Source organism: Sinohyriopsis cumingii, chromosome 12, assembly GCF_028554795.1.
Source record: "Sinohyriopsis cumingii isolate HCF-2022 chromosome 12, ASM2855479v2, whole genome shotgun sequence".
Lineage (NCBI taxonomy): Eukaryota > Metazoa > Mollusca > Bivalvia > Unionida > Unionidae > Sinohyriopsis > Sinohyriopsis cumingii.
The window spans coordinates 95808676-95831071 of record NC_142972.1 but is presented as its reverse complement, the minus strand read 5'-3'; the positions used below and the strand labels follow the sequence as shown (position 1 = coordinate 95831071).

The 22396-nt window shown below is 35.4% G+C and overlaps 1 protein-coding gene across 2 annotated transcripts in view; it reads right to left on the bottom strand.

Moving 5' to 3' along the window:
• Nucleotides 1-8720: 8720 nt before the first annotated feature.
• LOC149787028 (uncharacterized) overlaps nt 8721-22396 on the bottom strand; it is a 40280-nt gene continuing 26604 nt past the window's right edge. For both annotated transcript variants that reach the window (XM_089977573.1, XM_089977574.1), the window contains exons 3-5: nt 19432-19588; nt 14251-15359; nt 8721-10367 (exon numbers count right to left, since the gene is read on the bottom strand). In XM_089977573.1, the coding sequence (XP_089833699.1) occupies nt 10065-10367; nt 14251-15359; nt 19432-19588 (1569 nt within the window). In that variant the 3' untranslated portion in view covers nt 8721-10064. The remainder of the gene's footprint in view (nt 10368-14250; nt 15360-19431; nt 19589-22396) is intronic.

Below are 22396 nucleotides of genomic sequence, written 5' to 3'. Positions count from 1 at the left end.
GGTCTATGAGAGAATACAGTCTTGCCTTAATATAATACCTTTTCTTTGCAAATGAGATGATGGTGTCTTCTTTACGTCAATCATGTTCTACCTTTAAGCACGAAATACCATTGCATTTGCAAAATAATGCAAAGCATGCCACTCGTAGAATCTGTTTCCGAATTTTGTTACATGGTTCATTTTTGGGGCATTTATGTTTCTACTGCAGTCTTTTAAAGGACTTGCCACCAGATACATGACCGCCAATACTGCATTGAATTGTTTTAGCTTTTCTACATCTGTTAGGTATATACAGGATCGGGTATCAGCATTTGAATTAAATAACAAAGTATGTAAACAGTGCTGGGACAAAGTGCAAGGTAGGATTAACATAATAGCTGTTATGTGAGGCACTCGGTTAGTGAAAAGTGCAGTGATGCCAAGAAGTTTATAGTTTCTACTGGCAATGTGTATTAATCTTTACAGTTAAACATCAAACTGAAATATCAAAACGTTGATCCTATGCTAGTCTTTTTGAAGTCCAAATTGATTTTATTTATTGAACTAGTATTGCATTTTTCCTATACCATCATCAAAATCTGTATACTCAGGCATTACATACAAAACTTCATGTCAGCGTATGATAACCAATCTAGACCAAACGTAATAATACTTACATGCATATCCTTGAAATGAATCCACTGAAGCAATTAGGAGACACGTGTTCATTGCATGCCAAGGTTGAAATGTTGACAATAAAACGTACTGGATCGTCTATTTTATGAAAGAAAACTATTTCTGAATGTGCATACCTGATTTTGCGATAGCCTTGTTTCATTACTTCTTTTTTTGGGGCACCAGACAGATCCTCCCCCACCTAACCAAAGTACAAAGTGTTATTATGTGCTTTTGTGTCCCCCTGATGTGTTGTTTGTTTGTAAGTTTATAAACAAAATTTCATTCAAAAATTTTCATTGAATTTTTTGTCGGGGTATTTAGAGTCCCTAATGTTATCTATAGGATTGTTCATCCGATTAGGTTATTATCACCTTGCTCGGAATTCCTTTCCTAAGTTTTCCTTGACCTTGGTTAGAGGTCTCCTATATCCCATATGTGCTATTTATGTGTGTGCTATATGTTGTGAATGCTATATATGTCTTCATGTGGGGATAGCCTTCTATTTCAAATTCTTTCACAGTTGTCCCATGATCCTTATTATTGGATCCGATATGATTTTTATTTAATGTGATTAAGTAATTTTTATTGTTTTTGAATTTTGGCAAAGTAACGGTGTGATAATGGTTTTACAGGAGAAAAAAAATTCTTACTGTATTGGCGTCTGCTATATTGTGTGTCGTTCTTCGCTCGTATATTTATTAGGTAGGGTCAGCTGTGTTCGAGTGGACTCCATATTTCCTTTATTTATTATACTTCACCCACCTCGAATTTGGCTGCCTTTATTTATCTTATTTAATTGCCAAAAATCTTTCCTAAATTGTTTTAGATTCCCACTAAGGGGATATGCTGTACAGTCCGAGAGCTGTACTGGAGTTAGTATTGTAGAGAGAGCGACTCCTTGTTTCTTTGTTTTGTGTGTAGTGAATTCACCCATGGGGTTATTTTCTTAGACTCTTCCATGGGCCTGTTCACTTTGCATGGCGCCGTGTGACATAGCCCCATGGCGCCCTTGTCTCGTACTTTTCCCTATAGGTGGTCACTGACCCCTGTTGAGGCATACAGACATAGATTACAAACGTATTTATCTAGTATAATTATGAAACTTTTATTTCGTAACATTAAATTTGTATTTGTTAACTGGTGGCTGTATTAAATTTCCTATCTATTGGTAAAAATAAATAAATAATTGACTATGAATTGTCAGAACAATATGCATAAGAAGATCAAGGTATACGCGGAACCAGGATGACTCAGTAGTTAAGGGTTTGGAATCAAGGCAAACGGGTGCACGCTCCATTCCCACCACTGAATCAGGTCGAACCCATGATACCATGGTGTGTCTTTGGGAAAAGCATCTTACTGGTCTTGACATGATAGTCTTGAAAGTGGTGATGTGTCATCGAGATCAAACCATCAAGGTCTATGAGCTTATAGTTGAGTGGTCTTTATACTTTATCAAATTATACCTTTTTAAGTCCACAGGAGCTCGATGCCAGAACAGGTGCTAAAATGCATGTAATTGGACCAAAAGTGCTCCAACTTTTCTCCTAATACGAAATTACATTATACAAAAACCTGATTTATTAGGCATTGTCACGATTTACACTCATGTAAAAACACGAGACATGTATGTGTATTGATATAGCACTTATTCAAAAACTTCATCTTGTACCTGCTTTTAAATGGAAAATTTGACTTTTAAATGCAGTAAGTGCGTGAGATGTTTCTGAACTTAAAGAAAACATCCCATGAAAAAAATCACAAACTGGAGCGGATTACTTTTATACACGTAATCTATCATAGCATCAATGAGTGTGCAGACTGCATATGTTGACATGAACACTGCGTTTTATATGGAGACAAAAGGTAAAACATGGCATAGTGTATTAGATATGGATTGATATGTTTCTAGAAATTAATAGTTTAATGACAGGCATATATTATTGAGTACGACAAAATTGATTTGAATGGCGTTATGGTCCTCTTTTCTTTCCTCAAGTACAAGATGCCATTGATAGCAATGTCCAACTCAGAAAATCGATTTGTTTTGGCCCAATACTAACAACTACAAAAATCAAAGTCATCCTGCTCCATTATGGTCCACTGCTAGCGTCTTTTATCTGATTTGCACTGTAACACACTTGTTTGTGTGACGAATAAAAGAAAATGTGTTCCTTTAGTAATGCCGTTGTCGACACGTGCGAATCTTTTAATGAATGATTGTTTTCTTCTTCTGAATTCCTAAAACGTTGTGAATTATTCTACAAATATAAATAAATTGAGCAGCTAATAGAGATAATTATGTCTGACAACACATCAATACATACAAGGATATATTATGTGGAGAATTATCTCATCTAGAGATACAACATGACTGCTGACCTGTCCTGTTCTATGTCGGATTCGAACGAGCACAATTCTTGCTGCAAGACCAGGATTCTAATATCAGAAAAAATCCTCCAAAACAAATGGCCTAACACATACAACGTACGCAACAAGTGATATCTCTATTCACTTATTTTTCATAAGCTATTTCTCTTGAAAAGAAAAACACCAAAGCATACACGAGTGTACTGTGATAAGGATGAAAGCAAGGATAATATCCTATGCTGCTTCCAATGAATATATAATATTTACTTTTAAAACTTTTTACAGATATCGAAATAATGTAACATACCATAAAGTGTAAATAATGTCACCTGTTCGAAAATTTAAAGTACATGTATCATTCTTGAAAAATAAATGCATATAAACTAAGCACAGTGAACAATGCGAATAAATGAGAATTCAGTCCTCTGATTTTTTTTTGTTCTAGGGTTTAACGCCATTTTTCAGCACAAGATAGGCCATATATGGCGGCCAGTATAACTGGTGGAGGAAGAACCCTGGAAAACCCAGGAAAGAACCACCGACCCACGAGAAGCTACTGGCAGGCTTTCCCACGTACCCACGCTAGCCGAGCCTTGGACTCAAACATACGCAGACAGAGGTGAGATGGCAGTGATCCGGAACGGTGAGCGCTTTAGACCACTCGGCCACTCGGGGCCCCTCTCTCTTATATATATATATATATATATATATATATATATATATATATATATATATGATAGAGACCTTTATGAGTTGGTTAGGGAACAATATATCTGTAACGAGAAACTACCTTACAATGTCATATTATGCTGGCAAACAGGGAACGGGTGGAGCTTTACACGCCTGTACTAAAGTGCTTTGCTGATACACCAGTAAAACGTTGGACAATCGCCAGGAAAGATCCGATTACATAGGTTATCCCACACAAGTCGTGGGAACGGTTCAAAGATGTGTCCAATAAAGTCTTGAAACATGAATTATACGCAAATAGTGTAATTATGCTAAGTATAACAGCGTGTATAAAGGGCCTATAACATGTATGTGGTCAAGATTAAAAAGACGCAAGCTTAACCTAAGCCAGCAACATGTGAAATGTAGGTCACAGTGATCTTTCTTCGTTGTAAGGGTATAGTACTTCAAGAGATGCAGTTTTTAGGCCTCTTTTTAGCGTGAACACTTAAGAAATACACCGAAAACAAATTTTTCCCCAAGTCAGTGAAACGTAAAATATGAACTACAGTGATCTACGTTTGTGATGATGTGTAGTAGTCCCCTCACCACATTTTTATGCATATCTACATGTTATGTGGTTAAATGCCAAAAACAACATAGATCAATAAAGTCTGAAATTTAGGTTGCAGTGACCTTTCTTTATTGGAAATGTGTGGTACTCAGGGGTCAAGATAGACTTGAATTTTAGGGAGAAGTGACTTCTTTTGGACAGAACAGAGAGAAGAGAGAGCTGAACAGGGTTTAGTGGGAGGAAAAGTGAGACGCTATATATATATATATATATATATATATGGTGTGCTCTCATTCCTTAATTTGAATTATGCCATGTATTTTCTACTTGAAAATAAAGTATTGCTTAAAACCAATGCTACATGCAAATATGCATACTGCATACTAGCTAAATCTTTAATAACTTCTTACTTAGTCTCTGTTTTCTTACATATTGTATATTTTCCTGAATATATTTGCCCGGTGATATATGAAAAGAGAGAATCTAATAAAACGGTACTTTCAAGAACTGCGATGTCCGCCATTACGGTTCCAAACATATTTTTATCAAGAAAATAATGTAGACGCAACAGTTAAAACATTCATGTTACCGATTCTGTGCTTCAAATTCAAATTGCTATTTACATAAATTTCAGTTTCGAAACACAGGTTTTTATATTTTTTATCATGAAAGGATAACTTTCCAAAATCGGGTAGTAATAGTTGCTAACTTGGAAATGGTTAATGGTCAATCAGCTATTAAAACACATGCCTGTGACTGTGCAAGAGTTTGTTTGGCGGCGTAATTGATATCAACACCAACTATTTGATGGCTTGAAGTGTATATTTCGCCTTGAGCTAAATATAACAACAATGGAACTAACCTGGCCAAGGTAAGAGAGTATCTCAAAAGGGACGTTCATTCAGTGTTCCTAAAAAAAACAAAAAAGGCGAAAACCATTTTCGCTTTCATAACAGAAGGCAAATTTTACACTTTGTAGGCAAATTAATGCCCCACTTCGCCTGGTAACGTTACCCCGAGTACTATTAAAGATGCATGCATATTTCTAGCTTGATGATGGTCGCAAGTACATAGTTTATAAAATCAAAATGGAAACACAATATGTAGCCCATGCTAGTTAGGCACTACTTATAATGTTATACTTCTGTAATGTAGGCAAGATGCATCTGCTCACCAACTTTCACGATTCCAACTACGTGTATAATAAATAGTATGTACACAGGGTGAAACAAGTCTATGTGGTCATGAGAAAATGCAAATATTTAAACCAAAGCCAGTAAAAAGTGTGAAATGATGGTCACTGTAACCTACATTTGCTCAGAGTATGGAATACAGCCATACAGAGTGATGATACCAGCATGACCAGGCCCTGAGTAATACCTTTAAACTTAAAACACAAAAGTTAAGCGCTCTCCGTTACGGATCACTGCCATCTCACCTCTGTCTGCGTGGGTTTGAGTCTAGGATTCGGCAAACGTGGATATGTGAGAAAGCTTGCCAGTAGCTTCTCGTGGGTCGGTGGTTCTTCCTGGGTTTTTCCTCCACCATTAATACTGGTCGCCATGCATAGCCTATCGTGTGCTGAAATATGACAACAACAACAAAAGTTAAGAAAAATGAGTGCAATATGGCATACAGGTCATAGTCTATTATTTGGGTGATCAGGATAAAATATTAAGACTCACCATTGTCCCCCCCCCCCCCCCCCCCCGATGAATTGCAGGTTTCTAGGATTAGCAGGTTGCATACAGGGTGCCCAAAAACTGGCTAAATTGTACAAGAGATTCAAGTGGCTCACTGGGATGATATCCACTTACTATCCTCATAAGAAAGCAGTTGATTCCATCTGTTATGAAGCAACTGTGTCAATGTTTCCCAGGCATTTTTAACTATCTCCATCCATATTTGACTGCACTTAGTATCCTTTGCTGAAAGGCCTTTGCGCCATGTTACCTTGTGTCAAATCTTTGTAACGTCTGTTGTGGGGTGGAGTGAGGGATGTTTCAATCAAGGAAATGTTTCTTCGCTGTTACTGTTAGTAGTAGAAGTGATGTGGGATAAACTCCAGGGTACTTTCCATCAGGTTTGATTGAAGTCCGTTAGGCAGTTGTAAAGACGTTTTTAAAAGATATTTCTAATTTAAAATAGTCATAATTGATAGGTGATTGATGCCTAAATATTATTTGTAAAATCTGGTGCAATTCTGACAAATGGTGTTAAAATATGTCATCTAAGCCAAAGAAATTTCCATTTTTAATAATGGCAGCTACAACTGAAAGCAAACCAGTATCATTTGTCAATGTTTGAAAGCTCTAAGTATAAGAATGCTTCAAGTCAAATTTTGTTATATTTTGTTATGCAGTTTCAGTGAAGAAGTTACTTACATTTTTGATACTGGCAACCGCATTTGATGTGAAAGGTCATAATGTTAGGTGAGTGTAAACTTTAATTCTAAATGTATTCAATGTGGTTGAAGAAGTTGCTTACAAGTTTTGTTTTCAAATTTTACTAATTTAGTGGCCACATTTAATGGTGGATTGACATAATTTATGTAATGGAAATGGCTATTATGCCAGAATGTCCTGTGCCTGGTTTTGTTCAAAATGGTTTGATACTGTTTCAAAAATTACAATTGTTTATAGACAATGAGCAAATTTTCTTCTTCTCTTGTAAAAGTAGCAATATTTGGTGGATCAGAATCATTTATGTAACTTTAAAGGCATTCATGCCTGGACACTTTGTAAACGTGATCAACAATTTTGGCAAAGAATATGTTTAAAGACTTTTCTATTATTCAAGTAATGGAGGCCGTATTTTTTTCTAATTGGCATAATTTCTACATTTTTGGATGGCTTTATGCCAGAATGCATTATAATAAGTTTGCTTAATAATGGTCTGGCAGTTTATACTAGCTGCAATAATAGATAAAAGACCATACCAAAAGCGAAGGTAAAATCTTGGTCAAGAAGTTATAATAAATATACATGTACATGAATGTACAAAGTTATCCCCCTCCGATGAAAACAGATGCCCTAAAACTCCAATCTGAAGTGATACATACGCCTTTATCTATATTTGAACATAAATGCTGGTAAAACATCTCTTCTCTACAACGTAAAAGTGAGCTAAAACTGAGTAGTGCTCTAACAATCATCCGACCAATTTGTTAGAAACTGTATCTGTAAAATATGATGCAGATGGAGTGATACAGCTTAGTTTAGTCCTCCCCCACATGCATATGTGTGTTTGTGTGTGCACAAAATAGTGATTTAACGAGTTAAAGTATCTGATATTTTCCCTCACCACTAAATAGCCCCAAGTCACTCATGCATTAGCTATAGATACACTAATAATTAAAATGCCTTTTTACAAATTAACAACAACTCTAAACCGAATAAAATCAGGTTTAAAAAAAACTGGATTGATTTCTTTTGCAGTGGTTTCACCATTAGCATGAAATTACCACGTATAGTTCATGTATTGTGTCTAATTGGTAGCATCGATAACGTAACGATACGTTAATTATGATTATCAGGTATACTTCATGTAGCACATTTTATTGTTGGCACTGGTTCCACTATTACAGTTTAATCATCATTATTACTTTATGTGCGCTATCAGACAGCTACAGTGGTCTTGTGGTTAGAGCATCTGCCTCGGTTGCGGGAGGTTGCAGGTTCAAAAACTGTAGGAGTCATATCAATGATTTATACAAATGGTACAAGCAGCTGCCTTGCTTGGAGATCAGCATTAAGAGGTTAGTGTTAGGACTGGTCGCCCTGGTGTCAGGATAATGTGACTTGGTGGGACATCATGCTACATGCCTGCGGCATGATGCCCCAGTGCTAGACATCACTATAAACTGGCACACTGCAGACTGTGTAGCGATATGACTGAAAAATTATTAACACTATGTTAAAAATCCAAATCTTACACTCACACACACTCATGTACCTTATACCACTGTAAGCACTGGTCCAGGATGCCAATTATGAAATGTACATTATGCATTCTATCTAATGTATGTGCATATATATATATATATATATATATATATATATATAATAATGGTACTCGTATTGAAGAAGATAACTGTATAAAAAAAGACTAATATGTTATGAAAGTATTCTTTATTGATAAGCAAGAATATAAATTCAACCTAGTTTAAAGTTATGCCAAAATGCATATATCTGCATAATTATATATATATATATATATATATATATATATATATATATATATATATATATACTTGCTTATATGCTAATAAGCTGACCCCCCCCTTTCCCTTTTTAGGGCTATAATAAGCCAATTTGTCTTGGGCCCTCCTTTAGGTCAAGGTGTATTTTGTAAGATCCATCGAAAGGAGTGACTTGCAGTCAGTAAGTCAGAGTTACACAAACCCATCTAGATGAGATAGATATATAGATATGAATAAAAATGACAGAACCAATGTAAAATACATTTATATTATTGAGCAGAACATGTCACAACAAAATATATTTAATAATTTTTCCCAGTTAAATCCATTAAAATCGATAATCCTTGATCTTTTGAATCCATTTATATGATAAATCCATGAATTCAATTATAGGTCACATAGTTCAGAATGATCCAGTTCACAATATCCCATAATATGTTAATTCCATGCATCTTAAAAATCAACAACAAAAAAGTCCACATTTCTTTTAATTCACAGTATCCTATCAATGTCACTTTCTAATGTCATCTGGTACAAAGTCCAAGAATTCGTCCTCATTGTTAAATAAAAAGATGAAGTTCTGAAATACTCACGCTTATAAGATGACCCGTATTCTGGATGAATCAAATTTTCAGTAAAAGTGGTTGACTTATAAGTGAGTATGCACGGTACATGTACAGTGCTTGCTGGGGCCTGGGTGGCCGAGTTGTTTTACATGTAGGCGCTCATTTTTACAGATTACCTGCATTATCTCAATTCTGCCAGTGTGGGTGTGGGAGAATGTGGGTCAGTGGTTCTTTCCGGGTTCTTCCTCTACCAAGTAAACTGGTCATCATACATAGCCTATCATGTACTTAAAAGTGGTGTTTAACCTGACATACACAAAGAAACATATCATACTTAATAAGAACTAAAGGTGTCCAGTAAAAGTTCTAATATGTCCTTTTCCAAATAACAGAACTGAAACAATTTTCACTGGCACATTTAATAAAATCAATTCAAGAGTCTTAGGAGCTCTTTTGCATATTTTCTCAGAGTTCATAATGTCCTTTGACCTGTGATTTCAGTTGACAAGAAGGGATGGAAGGAGGGATGGAAGGAGGATGCTCAGGCAGCACAGACAAATTTTGCTGCCGTTTATGCATTTCACAATCTACACATCTGCAAAGCTCTGTCTGTGTTGTCTGACCCTTTCTCTCCCTTTTGTTTTCTTTGCATAGCATATATACATGCACATACCTTTAACCATAGCATTTAGCTTTGGCAACCAAATAGTTCTGTTCACAAACACTGCATTTACAGATCCATTTTCCTAGATCGTTTCTCTGTCTGTTCAGTGCAGATATAGATTACTTCTATCAATGCAATACAAAATTAAAAACCTATATTGTTTATCCTACATTCTTAGCTAGAAGTCCTTGAGTCTCCATTTTCTAAATCAAGGGAATTCCATCATATCGCAATCTGTAATTTTGTTAAAATTTTTATTCCTCTTAATATGACATAGTCATTGTAGCCAGTTTCTGAATTCAAGCACATCTCCATATTGGAACTTAGTATGAGTTCAGAAGCTCATTTTGACAATTTTCACATTCATCTCACTGGTGGAGTGAATCTCCGAATAAATTCAATAATACTGTCAACTTGTCGAGGATAGGTATATACATATGTTGTCGCCATGAAAACCGGCAGATGTTTTCTGTTTGCACCACTTTTTTCAAAAATAACTGGAATGACTCTCATATTTTGAGAGCAATTTTTATGGTACTCCGTTCGCAGATGGTCATAGATGTATCTCACGTCCAATCTCTGTACGTCAGGAATGGGTTTTGTGTTGCAGGGAAGGGCAGCATCTTCACAGTATGTGGGAGAAATACACACAATTACATACCTGGCCTGAAAAAATGAATTACATAAGTAACTTTTTCGTAAACATTACACGGTTTAGTATTAACTTTCTTGCTGTGCAAAATATTTTGGATGGCCATTGCTAAAACAGCTGAAATGCCATAGCTGGTAAATTGTACAATGATAAATGGCTATAACCATTTTATTTGGAAAAGATTTACCTGTTCTAGGTCGTTGCAGTCTGATAGCATAAGCATTATGGGCTTCAAGTATCTCCTTTAAGTTAAAAAGCCTATACAGCAAAAAATGTAACTGTACAACCACTCTGATCCCAAAAGTATGCGTCTTTCCTATTGTCCTGGCTTTAAAATTAGAGTAGGAAGAAATGTATTTTACCCCTTTTAAAACAATATATATATATATATATATATATATATATATATATATATATATATCATTGATATATATGGGATAATGTACTTAGCACCTCAAGTACTGGGCAAAATTGTCTCTGATGCACAAATTTCAGGATTTTTTTTAATCAAAAGAAATGAGGACAGTTGGCTGACTAAATTATAAGGATTTCTTTTGTTTGCAGTTTGAAATGAATGACAAATGTAAAAGACCAACATAATCATTAATTGATTTCTTTTACATTAATGTATTTTTTTCATTTGGGAGCTAATAAGGCAAGCTTGATCCCATCGAGAGAATTTTTTAAAATCCATTTGGAATCTTTCAAAATTTTAAGGAGAAAACTGCTAAAATTGGGAATCCCAAGTGATCTGAAAAATTTTATATTGGGATTTAGAACCATTAATATTGAAATTCAGATCTAACTTTGTCCCCTGACAACTCCTAAAGAAAACCAGGCCTTGCTCTGGTCCCTCAGGACTTCTAAATGAAATCAGACCTAGCTTTGGATCCTGAGGATTGCTAAAGAAAATTAGGCCTAGCTTTGGTCTCTGAGTCCAATTAAAAAAACTTAGGCCTACCTTTGGACCCTGAGGACACTTAAATAAAATCAAGCCTAGCTTTGGACTCTGAGGACACTTTAAAAAAATCAGGCCTAGCTTTGGATGCTGAAGACTTCTAAGGAAAATCTAGCAAAGAAAATCTTGCCAAACTTTGGTCCCTGAAGACTCCTCACAAAAATCTGGCCAAGTTTTGTCCCCTGAGGACTGCTAAAGAAAATCAGACCTAACTTTGGACCCTGAAGACTCCTAAAGACAAGAAAATCAGGCCTAGATGTGGCTCCTGAGGACTCTTAATGAAAAGCAGACCAAGCTCTGTCTGCCGAGGACTCCTAATGAAAATCAGACCTAGCTTTGGCTCCTGAGGACTCCTAATGAAAATTAGGCATAGCTTTGGTTTCTGAGGATTCCTAAAATCTCCTAGATTATATACACTCTACAAGAAATATAAGGTTGTTTAACAAAACCAAACTCAATCAAACTATAAAACTATATGCATTCTGTAAGAAAGATTTTAATTCATATTGAACACAACTGAAATTTGTCACCACCAACATGTAAGCATCTGAAGACATGTTCTGTTTGGTAGTGAATCATCATCTGCTTAAGATTATTGCTAAGATGAAAACAGCATTTAAGAAATGAATTAAAAAACTCTTACAAATTTAAGTTATGTCTAATGTATGTTATGATGCTAAAAACAAGCAATTTCAGTTCATGTATCCACACTTTATGTGGTGAGGTATTACAAAAGTCACAACGATAGACACAGGCTTTGACCTTAAATAGTGAAATGACTATGTTGACCTTGAATTGTGATACTACTAGGCTGAATGGACTACGAGGTTCCTGTGTGGATCTGATTGTGAAGTATCTGGGTTGACAGGATTGTGAAGTACACATACCAAGTTTCATCAACTCTAACAACTCTACTGTAATCAAGTAGAATAAAACTGATCTGTGACCTTCACAATGACTTGTGACCTTCACACTGACCTGTGACCTTCACATTGGATACAGAATCCCAAATATAGTATTCTGAATATAATGACCCATGCAAAATGGATCCACAATGTGGTACATGACATGCCTCATAGTGAAAATATGCAAGGCAGTTTAATCAAGTTCACTCATTTCAACTGGCTTTAAAATCATGCATCAGAAATGAATGTATGACAGACACTAAGTTGGACAAATTAATGGTTGGAAGGACAAAATAGAAATTACTATGTCCCCTGTTTTGTCTGAAAATGTAGCAATGGTTCAATTATGCAAAATGTACACTGATCCTGGTAACATGTGATATACGACAATTTACTTACCACTACATACAGTTCTCACTTGTATTCTTCTGTAAAATTGAATTTTGAGGGAAATAGACAGAGAGCCACTAAAAATCACTGAATGACATACTGGCCTTGTATTGTAGTGTTAACTTGTAGAGACATGAATTTAAATCGCTGAATGACATATTGACCTTGTGTTGTTGTTTTACCTGGTAGATACATAAATTTAAATCACTTAATCAGTGATCTTAGAAAGGCTTAATTACGCATTATTGGTCGCCAATTTTTGATCTGGGACACAGAAAATCACTGAGGCGGGAGTCCTCCATACACATATAATAGGTGTGTGGATAATTCAAAGACTTGCCATCCTGCTTCAGCCACCTACTTTGTGGGAAAATGTGTTGATTAATTAGCTGTGCTGATATTTGCAATGACAGAATTCAGACTGAAAGACCCCTTGATGTACATACATGTTGCCATTTTATAAGCGTACATATAAAAACATGATGCAAAGCTGTGCGGCAATTTCAAAGGCTTTGACTGGTGGCCAGGTGGTAAAATGTACTGATATTTACAGTGATTGAATTCAGAGTCTGAAAGACCCAGAGATGTAAATGTGGTTATTTATAAAAGTACATCAAATAAACAACTTTAGCTTTTGTTATTGTGTTTATTTCCGAATGTAGTGGAATAAGCAGTGCATGTGACCTCAGAATCAAGACATGTTGAGACTATGACAAAATGCCAATCATATATGGGTGACAAGTCACCTAAAAATGTAAACCTTGCCTTCTTCTGTTAGGAAAGTGAAAATGACTTTGCCCTGTGATTATTTAAGAGGTACATTGACTGACCATACCACATTTTTTTAAAATGCCCCTCGCCTTAGCCCAGTTCTAGTGTTGTAGCGAAATGTATTCAGAGGTCTCGCTAGTCCAGGACTCCCATTTTGGTAAAAATAGGAATCCCACCATCAAAAGTTCCTTCTTTCCTACAGAATCAACACAAATGTGAGTGCATATGTTTTTAGATGGAGACGTTTTCATAATGTAATCACTCACTATAATATAGTTTCATTACAACAGTCCATTGACAGGATTGCACATTTAAAGATTATTTATTTGTATATGCACTTGTAGTAATTTTAGGCAAATAAACAGTATCTGATTTGCTGTTTTTTCCCACATTTTCGCAAATACGTGTCAGGTCAGAAAACAGCTTAGATCTTAAAGCGCATATCGCAAATTCCACAATATAGCATTGTCCCATACGTTTCTGACCTACATAATTTGCATTTTAAAGTAAATCTTCAATAAAATAATACCTAGGCTTTGGTTTCAATGATTTGTATATTTTTTTCTGAATATATTTGCCCGATGATTTAGGAAAACAGACAATCTAATAAACTGGTGCATCCCAAACCATAAATTTGCGATCCTGTTAATGGACTGTTGTAATGAAGCTAGGCTGTAATGATTCTGTAGGAAATTAGGGACTGCAACATTTGATGGTGGGACTCCTATTTTTACCAAAATGGGAGTCCGGTATACCTAGTTTTAAAATCCTGTACCCTGTTACTCTGTAGATACATGAATTTCGACAATGATTATCAATAACTTTGAAGAAAGTAAATCAAGTGTATGAATCAAAATGCAAACTTCTACTTACTATTTTTAAATTTGCATCCAACCAGTCATATTTGTTTTGAAACAAGTCCAGTGCTTTGTCACCTGAAAAATCCACCCGCACACGTATTCCATATCCTTTAAGCTTTTTGCAGAGTTCTATGACCTCTTGTACATGCTCTAGACTGTGCCTACTGTAGGTAACAAACACAGATAAATCAGGACCAGTCTGGCAGGGAATCAATGAGCAGAGACAGCTGCCATTTTTGCTTTTATCGCAAAAAGCCTTTGTCTTTGTCTCATCCATTAAGCTGCGTTTGTTGTCCATGTTATTATTCAGTAGTATGTTGTTGTTTTGGAGGTCTGCTTGTGAATGACATGTACACTCACTATAATCTACGGCTCCCTGATCATAAGGGGACTTTACGAAAGTTTCATCATGCAAATGTTGCGAGGTTAGCTGTTGGCCCTGATTATTGCCTGGCATGCCTGAATGAAGACTCTTGGAAGACGTTATTCCACATGTACAATAATCCTCCTCATTATCAACACTGTCCTCCGGGCAAATACATTCAGTCACTTCATTGCTCAAATCTCGTGGTACAGTTCTCTCAGCACAAATTCTTTGACATTGTTGATACTCAGATATTTGTCTAGTCAAACGTCTCATCACATGCACATTCCTTTCCTCCTGTGACTGAATACATGGAGGGGCTATGCTGGGCTCCCTTTCAACTCTATCTGGTGAAATGAAAAGTGGTGAGAGTGTGCCACGAGCAGCGTGTATTCTCTCTGAGTGAGGCTGATGTTCAAAACATCCAGATTCATTTGTAGTGAAGTAATATGCTGAATGAGGTGGTACTGGTCGTTCCTGGCATATATCCGACCCAACATAATCATCTTGAATAGTATCAGGAGCATTGGCAGGCATTCTTCTTGGATTGCCCGCTCTCGACACTTCCAAAAAGCCATGTTGCCTTTGAGAAACATTAGGATGGGATACACCATTATTGAAACTTTGATTGTGCTGCATATTTGAATTGTCACGAAGACAGTTAAAACAGTTGCAGATAGAATTCTCTGTATTGATGTCAATGGAATTATTAAATCCTAAGAATTCACAGTATGCCCGTTGTATTTTCAAATGATTTTCTGAAATAAATTGAAAAAATACAATATGTTTAACACTGTAAACAAGTTTTAAATATGTCCAATATATTCTTCCATGCAACCTCAATTTTTAACAATATTACTAAATGGTTCTAACTCGTGGTAACTACAGAGTTCCATATACCTCAAAGAACGGAACCACATACATTTAATAACAATGCACATTTAAAGCAGAGTTGTGCCCTGACCACTGTTCAAGGCAGAGTGCTGGTTGCCTGACAGGCATATTAATTGCATAAAGTTTCATCTGAAGCCATATACCTTTCTATAAAAGGGAGCATTTTGATGCATTCTGCTCATGCATTTTAGTTCATAAATGCACAGCAAGTGTAATAATAAAGTAAATACTGCCAAGCTGATGCATATGTGTGTGTATGCAATTTGCAGTGTAGCAGTTTATAGTGATGTCTAGCACTAGGGCATCGTGCACAGGCATGTAGCATGATGTCCCACCCAGTTACATTATCCTAACATCCTAACATCATACTGACCAGTCCTAACACTAACTCTTAATGGTGAGCGCCTAACTAGGCAGCTATTAGTACCATTTTTATAAGTCTCTGGTATGACTTGGATGAGGTTCAAACCCATGACCTCCCACATCCGAGGCAGATGCTCTAGCCACTAGGCGATTGGAGCGGACACGAAGTTGATGCCTAAAATTCAATATATATATATATATATATATATATATATATATATATATATATATATATATAAGTTGATGTTTTTCTTCACCAAACTGTTATGGATGGGAAGACAGAATGACAACATTATAATACACACTGCTTTATGGCAGACATATTTAAAACATGGTATTCATTTCACATCTGAGCTATTTCAGGTAAGTCTTTCAACCTCAAGGAGCTGAGTTGTAAACTGCAATTTTATTTTAACATTATATATATCATTAGTATATATAATCTACTAAGCACTTCAAGTACCAGGCTAAACCAGCTCAATTGGATACACAATTTAGGAATTTTAAAAAAAAATTGATTTCTTTAATCATTATATATACTTATAACAATCAGTACTGGACTAAACCAGCTCAATTAGTCATTTAGATGCACATATCAATATCAGGAATTTTGTTTTTGTGAAACCCAACTGAAATACCCAACATACGTGTGCATCTAATTTTAGAAATAGGGACTTTCTTGGTGTAAAGGCTCACACTTTAGCTTTCTTCCAACAGCCCATTCATAGCATTGCAAATATTTGGCTTTATTATCTGTCTACATACGTGTAGTAAAGTCAGCTCACATTTTAGCTTCCTTCCAACAGTCCATTCATTGGATTGCAAATTTTTGGCTTTATTATCTGTCTATGTACGTGTAGTTACATTAGACATTGGTTAGATAGTATTTGCTTTGTTGCTTTTTTCAGTATTTTCACAATCTGTCTGCCCATCCATAAATAACTTTGACCTTACAGAACTTCTTGATTTCCGTAACAAAGCATTGCCCCATACGTTTGTGACCTACACAATCGCATTTGTATGCTAAATCTTCAATAATATATTAATATTTAGACTTTGCTTTCTATGAACTGAATATTTTCCTTCATATATTTGCCCAAATATTTACAAAAACAGAATCGAACAGAGTGGTACTTCCCAGACACAGCAATGTTATTATTGTGTCTCAATGACTGAGTTTATAAATAATGCACACATGGCAGTTAAATTCTTCTGGTCACAGAATCTATTCTTAAAACAAAAATTGATATTTACGTAATATTGTTTAAGTTTCAAAACACAAATTTTTGTTTTCATCATCAAATGATAATCTACAGAAATCAGCCAGTGATAGTTGTTATAACCAGAGACATATATAACCCTTTATCTCATGCAAGCGTCTTTGGACACCTCTACTCCATTCGCATGGAAGAGCCTTTTGACGCCTCTACTCCATTCGCATGGAAGCGCCTTTTTGACGCCTGCTGTAAACATCAGCCATTTTGAGCTGGTTTTCGTAGTGCCACCTTCGGGGAAAACCCCTCATTAGATATTACATTCATTTCTGCAAATGACAATTACGTCAGATCACATGGTCGCTGTTTATGCACTGGTCGATATCTGCTATTTAAAGTAACTGGGTCATAATCTCCACTCTCCAAAATAGTAGTTGCGGATTTTATTCAGTATTTACGAAGTTTTCATGATAAGAATCACAACTATGAAAGATTCAATAACTTAGGTAAAGGCTCTGATATTGATGTAGGCAGCAATTAGTTTTTATAAATTATCAAATTCAGATGACTTAGTGATGTAGACGCAGATGAAAAACATGTAAATTTTGAGTATAGGAAATGGCAGCTACGGTTGGTCACGCGGCCTCACTGACATGACGGTGAACGAGTTCTCTCAAGATTTTGAAGCACTTTAAATATTCTTCAGTGAAAAATAATTACGCAGCCAAAACAAACAGACTTTACTCTTAGATTTTTCCACAAATAATAGATGTGTACCAAAAATGTAAAATGGTTAAAATAGCTGTTAAACTTAACATACACTACATTGCTTAACAGTTCACAGGCAGGACTATGCGTATGCTGTCGACTAGGTAACAGGTGTTCTATTTATAGCACACTGCACTTTGTCACTATGCTCTGTGAGGTAAAGGGTTAACAGATCTCTGCTACAGCTTACTCGAGAAAGGGTTAATGGTCAATTAGCTATCAAAACACATGCCTCTGAAAGTGCAGAGTTAATTTGTCAACACAACTGAAATCAAAACCAGCTATCTGATGGCTTGATGCCTATATTTCGCCTTGGGGAACAACACCAGAAATAACTGGCCAAGGTGAGGGTACATGTCAAAAGACAGAGCTACTCAACGTACAGCCAAAGAATTACAGGGCGAAGTCGTTTTCACTCTCCAAACAGAAAAAGGTGAAGTTTTCATTTTTTCGGTGACTTTTAAATGCTTTTGATCACCTTGCGTGCTTCGCTTTTGCATTTTTAGGGTAAATGTAAAACAAACATACTGTGAAGCTGTATATAGTCTTGTAAATATTAATCATCTGAGATTGGAAATCAAAACAATTTACACCAGTGGAACAGACATTACATAAAATGGCTCTGCCTTGCAATTTTTGCCATAAATGGGTTCGCACTTTCTTCTTTGCATATTTAATCTGGCAGAAGATCAAGATCACTAGGCATGTGGAACTTATTTTGGGTCATAACATGTACGAGAATCATGATCACAAATGCTTAGGATAAACCTTTTCGTATTAAAATGTTACACATTTGATCACTTCATCATGTGGACGAGCATTTTATACTGAAATCAAGTAATATCACGACCAACCCTTGAATTTATATATCCTTAGAAAAGTCTTTTCTTTTAAAGTAGATTTTTAACACAAAACTACTTAAAATTGTCAAACTGATGAAATCTACTGGGTAAAAATTGTTTTTTGCTGAAAAATATTATGGTCTTGAGAACATAATTGTATACTATTTATTTTAAAAAGGAACAAAAATTAATGAGAAGAAAAGGAAAAGAAGACCAATTAGCAAAACTAAAGAAATCCTTAAGGGCCCTTACCGTTCCACTGATAGTTTCGTATGTTGCACAGGGTCATATTTCAGTATCATGTGGTTTTCACAACAATGTGTACTTTTGTCAAAACTGTGCAGAAATAATTACAATAAAAAAGATTTTCAATATAGCTACACTGGCAGCCATATTTTGTGACGGAGGATTATTTTTATTTAGGACCAACTGGACCTTGTAATGAATACATGTACAAAGTTTCTTGGCAATCCTCCCAGTTGTGTAGTAGTAGCAATAACAAACTAATGGATGAACAATGTTCGACAGCCATGTTATACGATTTTTAGTCTTTTACCATTAAGCTTAAATCTGAATTGATGATCCAAAAATCAAATATGGTCACATCTACTTATGACAGTAATAAAATAAAATGTACAAAATTTAATTTCTGAGTTTCCAAACCATGGACCTGAGTATATTTAGAAAGCTACAAAACACTGCTTCCTCTGCTATTGGTATGGGAGTTTTTAATCCCTCAAACAACATACCTGTATTATAGAGAACATTAACAGCTTCCAAGTTCATTTTAAGCAAGGCCTTCTCAATGTCCCTCAAGGTAACAGCAGGAGAATACTGGTTTTTGAGGTCATTAAACAGTATCATGGTGGGGCTAAAACCATTACGAAAGTCCCTTTCAGCACGCGTCTAGAAAAAAAATAATATATAACATGAATATCAGAAAGCAAATCCTCTCGCTTTTATTGCACATGCCATCACCATCCAAATTATCCAAACATTCCTGTTTATATGTATACTTCAACATTAAATTTTAACAGCTCTTGAAAATATAAAATTGCATCTAAATCCACACATTTCTTATCCTCTGCCAATCTGAATGCAAAACAATGTACAGGTAAAACCTGCTAAAATGTGGTAGTTGTGGCCAATATGATAACTGCCAAGTGCGTTTTGTATCTGCCTGCAGTACAGTAAGAAACTGGTGGTTATATTATGAACCAAAACACACTAAAAAAATAATATATGAAAATTAGATGAACACTATACATATCATGGGATGCAACAGGAATAAACAAAATGGTAGTCAAACACATTAATAACTTTGCTATCTCGCAATTTACGTTACAATCAGAATTGTAATAGTTCCTTTGAGAATTAAGTATAAGAACACTATGACCTGTTATGCTATAGATACAGTGTGACCCCGCTATAACACAGTAGTTGGGAACCCAACCATGTCATAGACCGAAACGGGTTATAAACAAACAGGTCAATTAGCTGTAGAAGATGATGCATGTACCCCAAACAATTTGCAGGGGGATGGTAGGTAATAAATGCGGGCATTATTATACATGTGCTTCATCGGCACAGTCACCATCTTAAATCGATGCGTATTAAATGAGAAGTACACATGCAGTGAAAACAGACAAGGCATATATAATAGTTTACTTTCTTTTAGAAAACCGCGAACTGGTACAATTATGTGAATACTGTTTATATATATATATATATATATATATATATATGTCTAATGTATAGCATGAATAGAGTATAAACACCGTGTACTGACCCGCAAATCTCATCACATACATTGAATCCACAATACAATTGATTCCATCGAAAATATGCACACATACAGATTTAAAATATTCAATAATTTTGTCACAGGTCATATTGGTCTGAAGGCAGTGGATAAACATAGCACAACCATGTAACGAATGATGAAGCACATTTACTTTTCAGTATGTCCTAAATCGGTAAAAGTTAGATTGTGTTTTAAGCCGCCATTGGTAGCGTTTGTAAGCATAAACTTTTTCCCTGCAAAAAGGAAACTTTCGTGGCCCAGTTAACATGATCCAGTCACATTGGAAAATGCAAAAATCCATCAGATACCATTACTTTTATTTAAGTTTGGTACTGACTTCCTTTGAAGAAAAGTTCTTTGTTTTTATTGAAGATTGTAGCTGGCTGTCTTTGATGAAGGGTGCATGCGTTATTGAAATCACTGCTAAAGGACAGCTTTGGAAAGAAGGAATTGGCTGTCGTTTGGATTATTCTAGTTACTGTTCCTCCCTGCCTGCTGAATAAACCAATAAGTAAGATGTCTTTTTTTTACATTTGTGGTAGCTGCATGATGCTGCCTTCCACGCATGTCTCAGAAATTTAACAATGGGTCAATGGATGATAGAGAAGCAAGTGTTCTGGTCTGCTGACAGGGATTATTACAGAAAATGTGAGCGTTCTGAAGGATTTAATTCTGAGTGAAAAGATGAGGAATTTTACTTACCAACCACATATAAATGTCAGTCTATGTCAATATATTAATTACTAGCGAGCGTCTGAATATCTGATGAATGATAGATTATGAGATAATGCCTTGTCCAGTTCATCTCAGTTACCAGATGTGTCAACAACAAAAAAGGGGATATCTCACAACATACAGTATTCATGCTAGATGTCAAGATAAGCAGATTATGATATGACACTGCACTGTTTAGATGGTTTCTGGGACAAAGTAATTATGTAACAATAGATAAATTTCAGTGCTATTTATATCCAGTTTGCAGCTTCCTTTCATGGGGCCTCTACATTTCTCTGCTCCAAACCAATGGTGTATATTTACATGTTATTTTTCGTACTTTCGTGTACATGAAAAATACATATACAATTTCAGGAGCCACGCCACAGTCGTCTTGTATTATTTGTATGCAATCTCTTCTATAAAATGATAATAAGCTTTAAACATATTTTTTCTACTTTTAGGAAAGATTTTTTCCCCCGTGTACGAGAAAACTACATGTATATGAAACTTTGGTAGCCACACCACCACCGTGTAATATAAAAATTCTTGTTATAACGGAGCATGCTATAGCAAGGTTACATTGTACCTAAAACTAAACTAAATTTCTGTTATTAAACAACATGACCGATGATTCAAGTAGTGTCATGGGATAAGGAATAACTACAAAATAAAATCAGTAGCCATGACACAACCAAATCTGTGTTACAACAAAGCAAGTTCCCTGTATATATGATTGCTCATTCCACTGTGTTTGGGTAACCAAACAACTTTTTCTCTAAAGTATTCCCAAATGAATATCATTTGGAAGTAAGGCTAAAAGAAGCCCCTTGTCCAGCAATCTTGGACTCATTGAAACTTTACCTTTCCATTGTCAATGGAATATGGTTTTCGTTGCCCGGAGTACATAATACACAAAATGCGACAAAAATTCATGGAGCATATAACACACAAAGTATGAATAAAATTCAGTGATATACAAACATTGAATAAAATTCATGGATTATATAATACACAAAACACGAAAATTCATGGATTATAAAACACACAAAACATGAATAAAATTCATGAATTATATAACACAAAACATGAATAAAATTCATGGATTATATAACACAAAACATGAATAAAATTCATGGATTATATAATACACAAAACATGAATAAAATTCATGGATTATATAACACACAAAACAT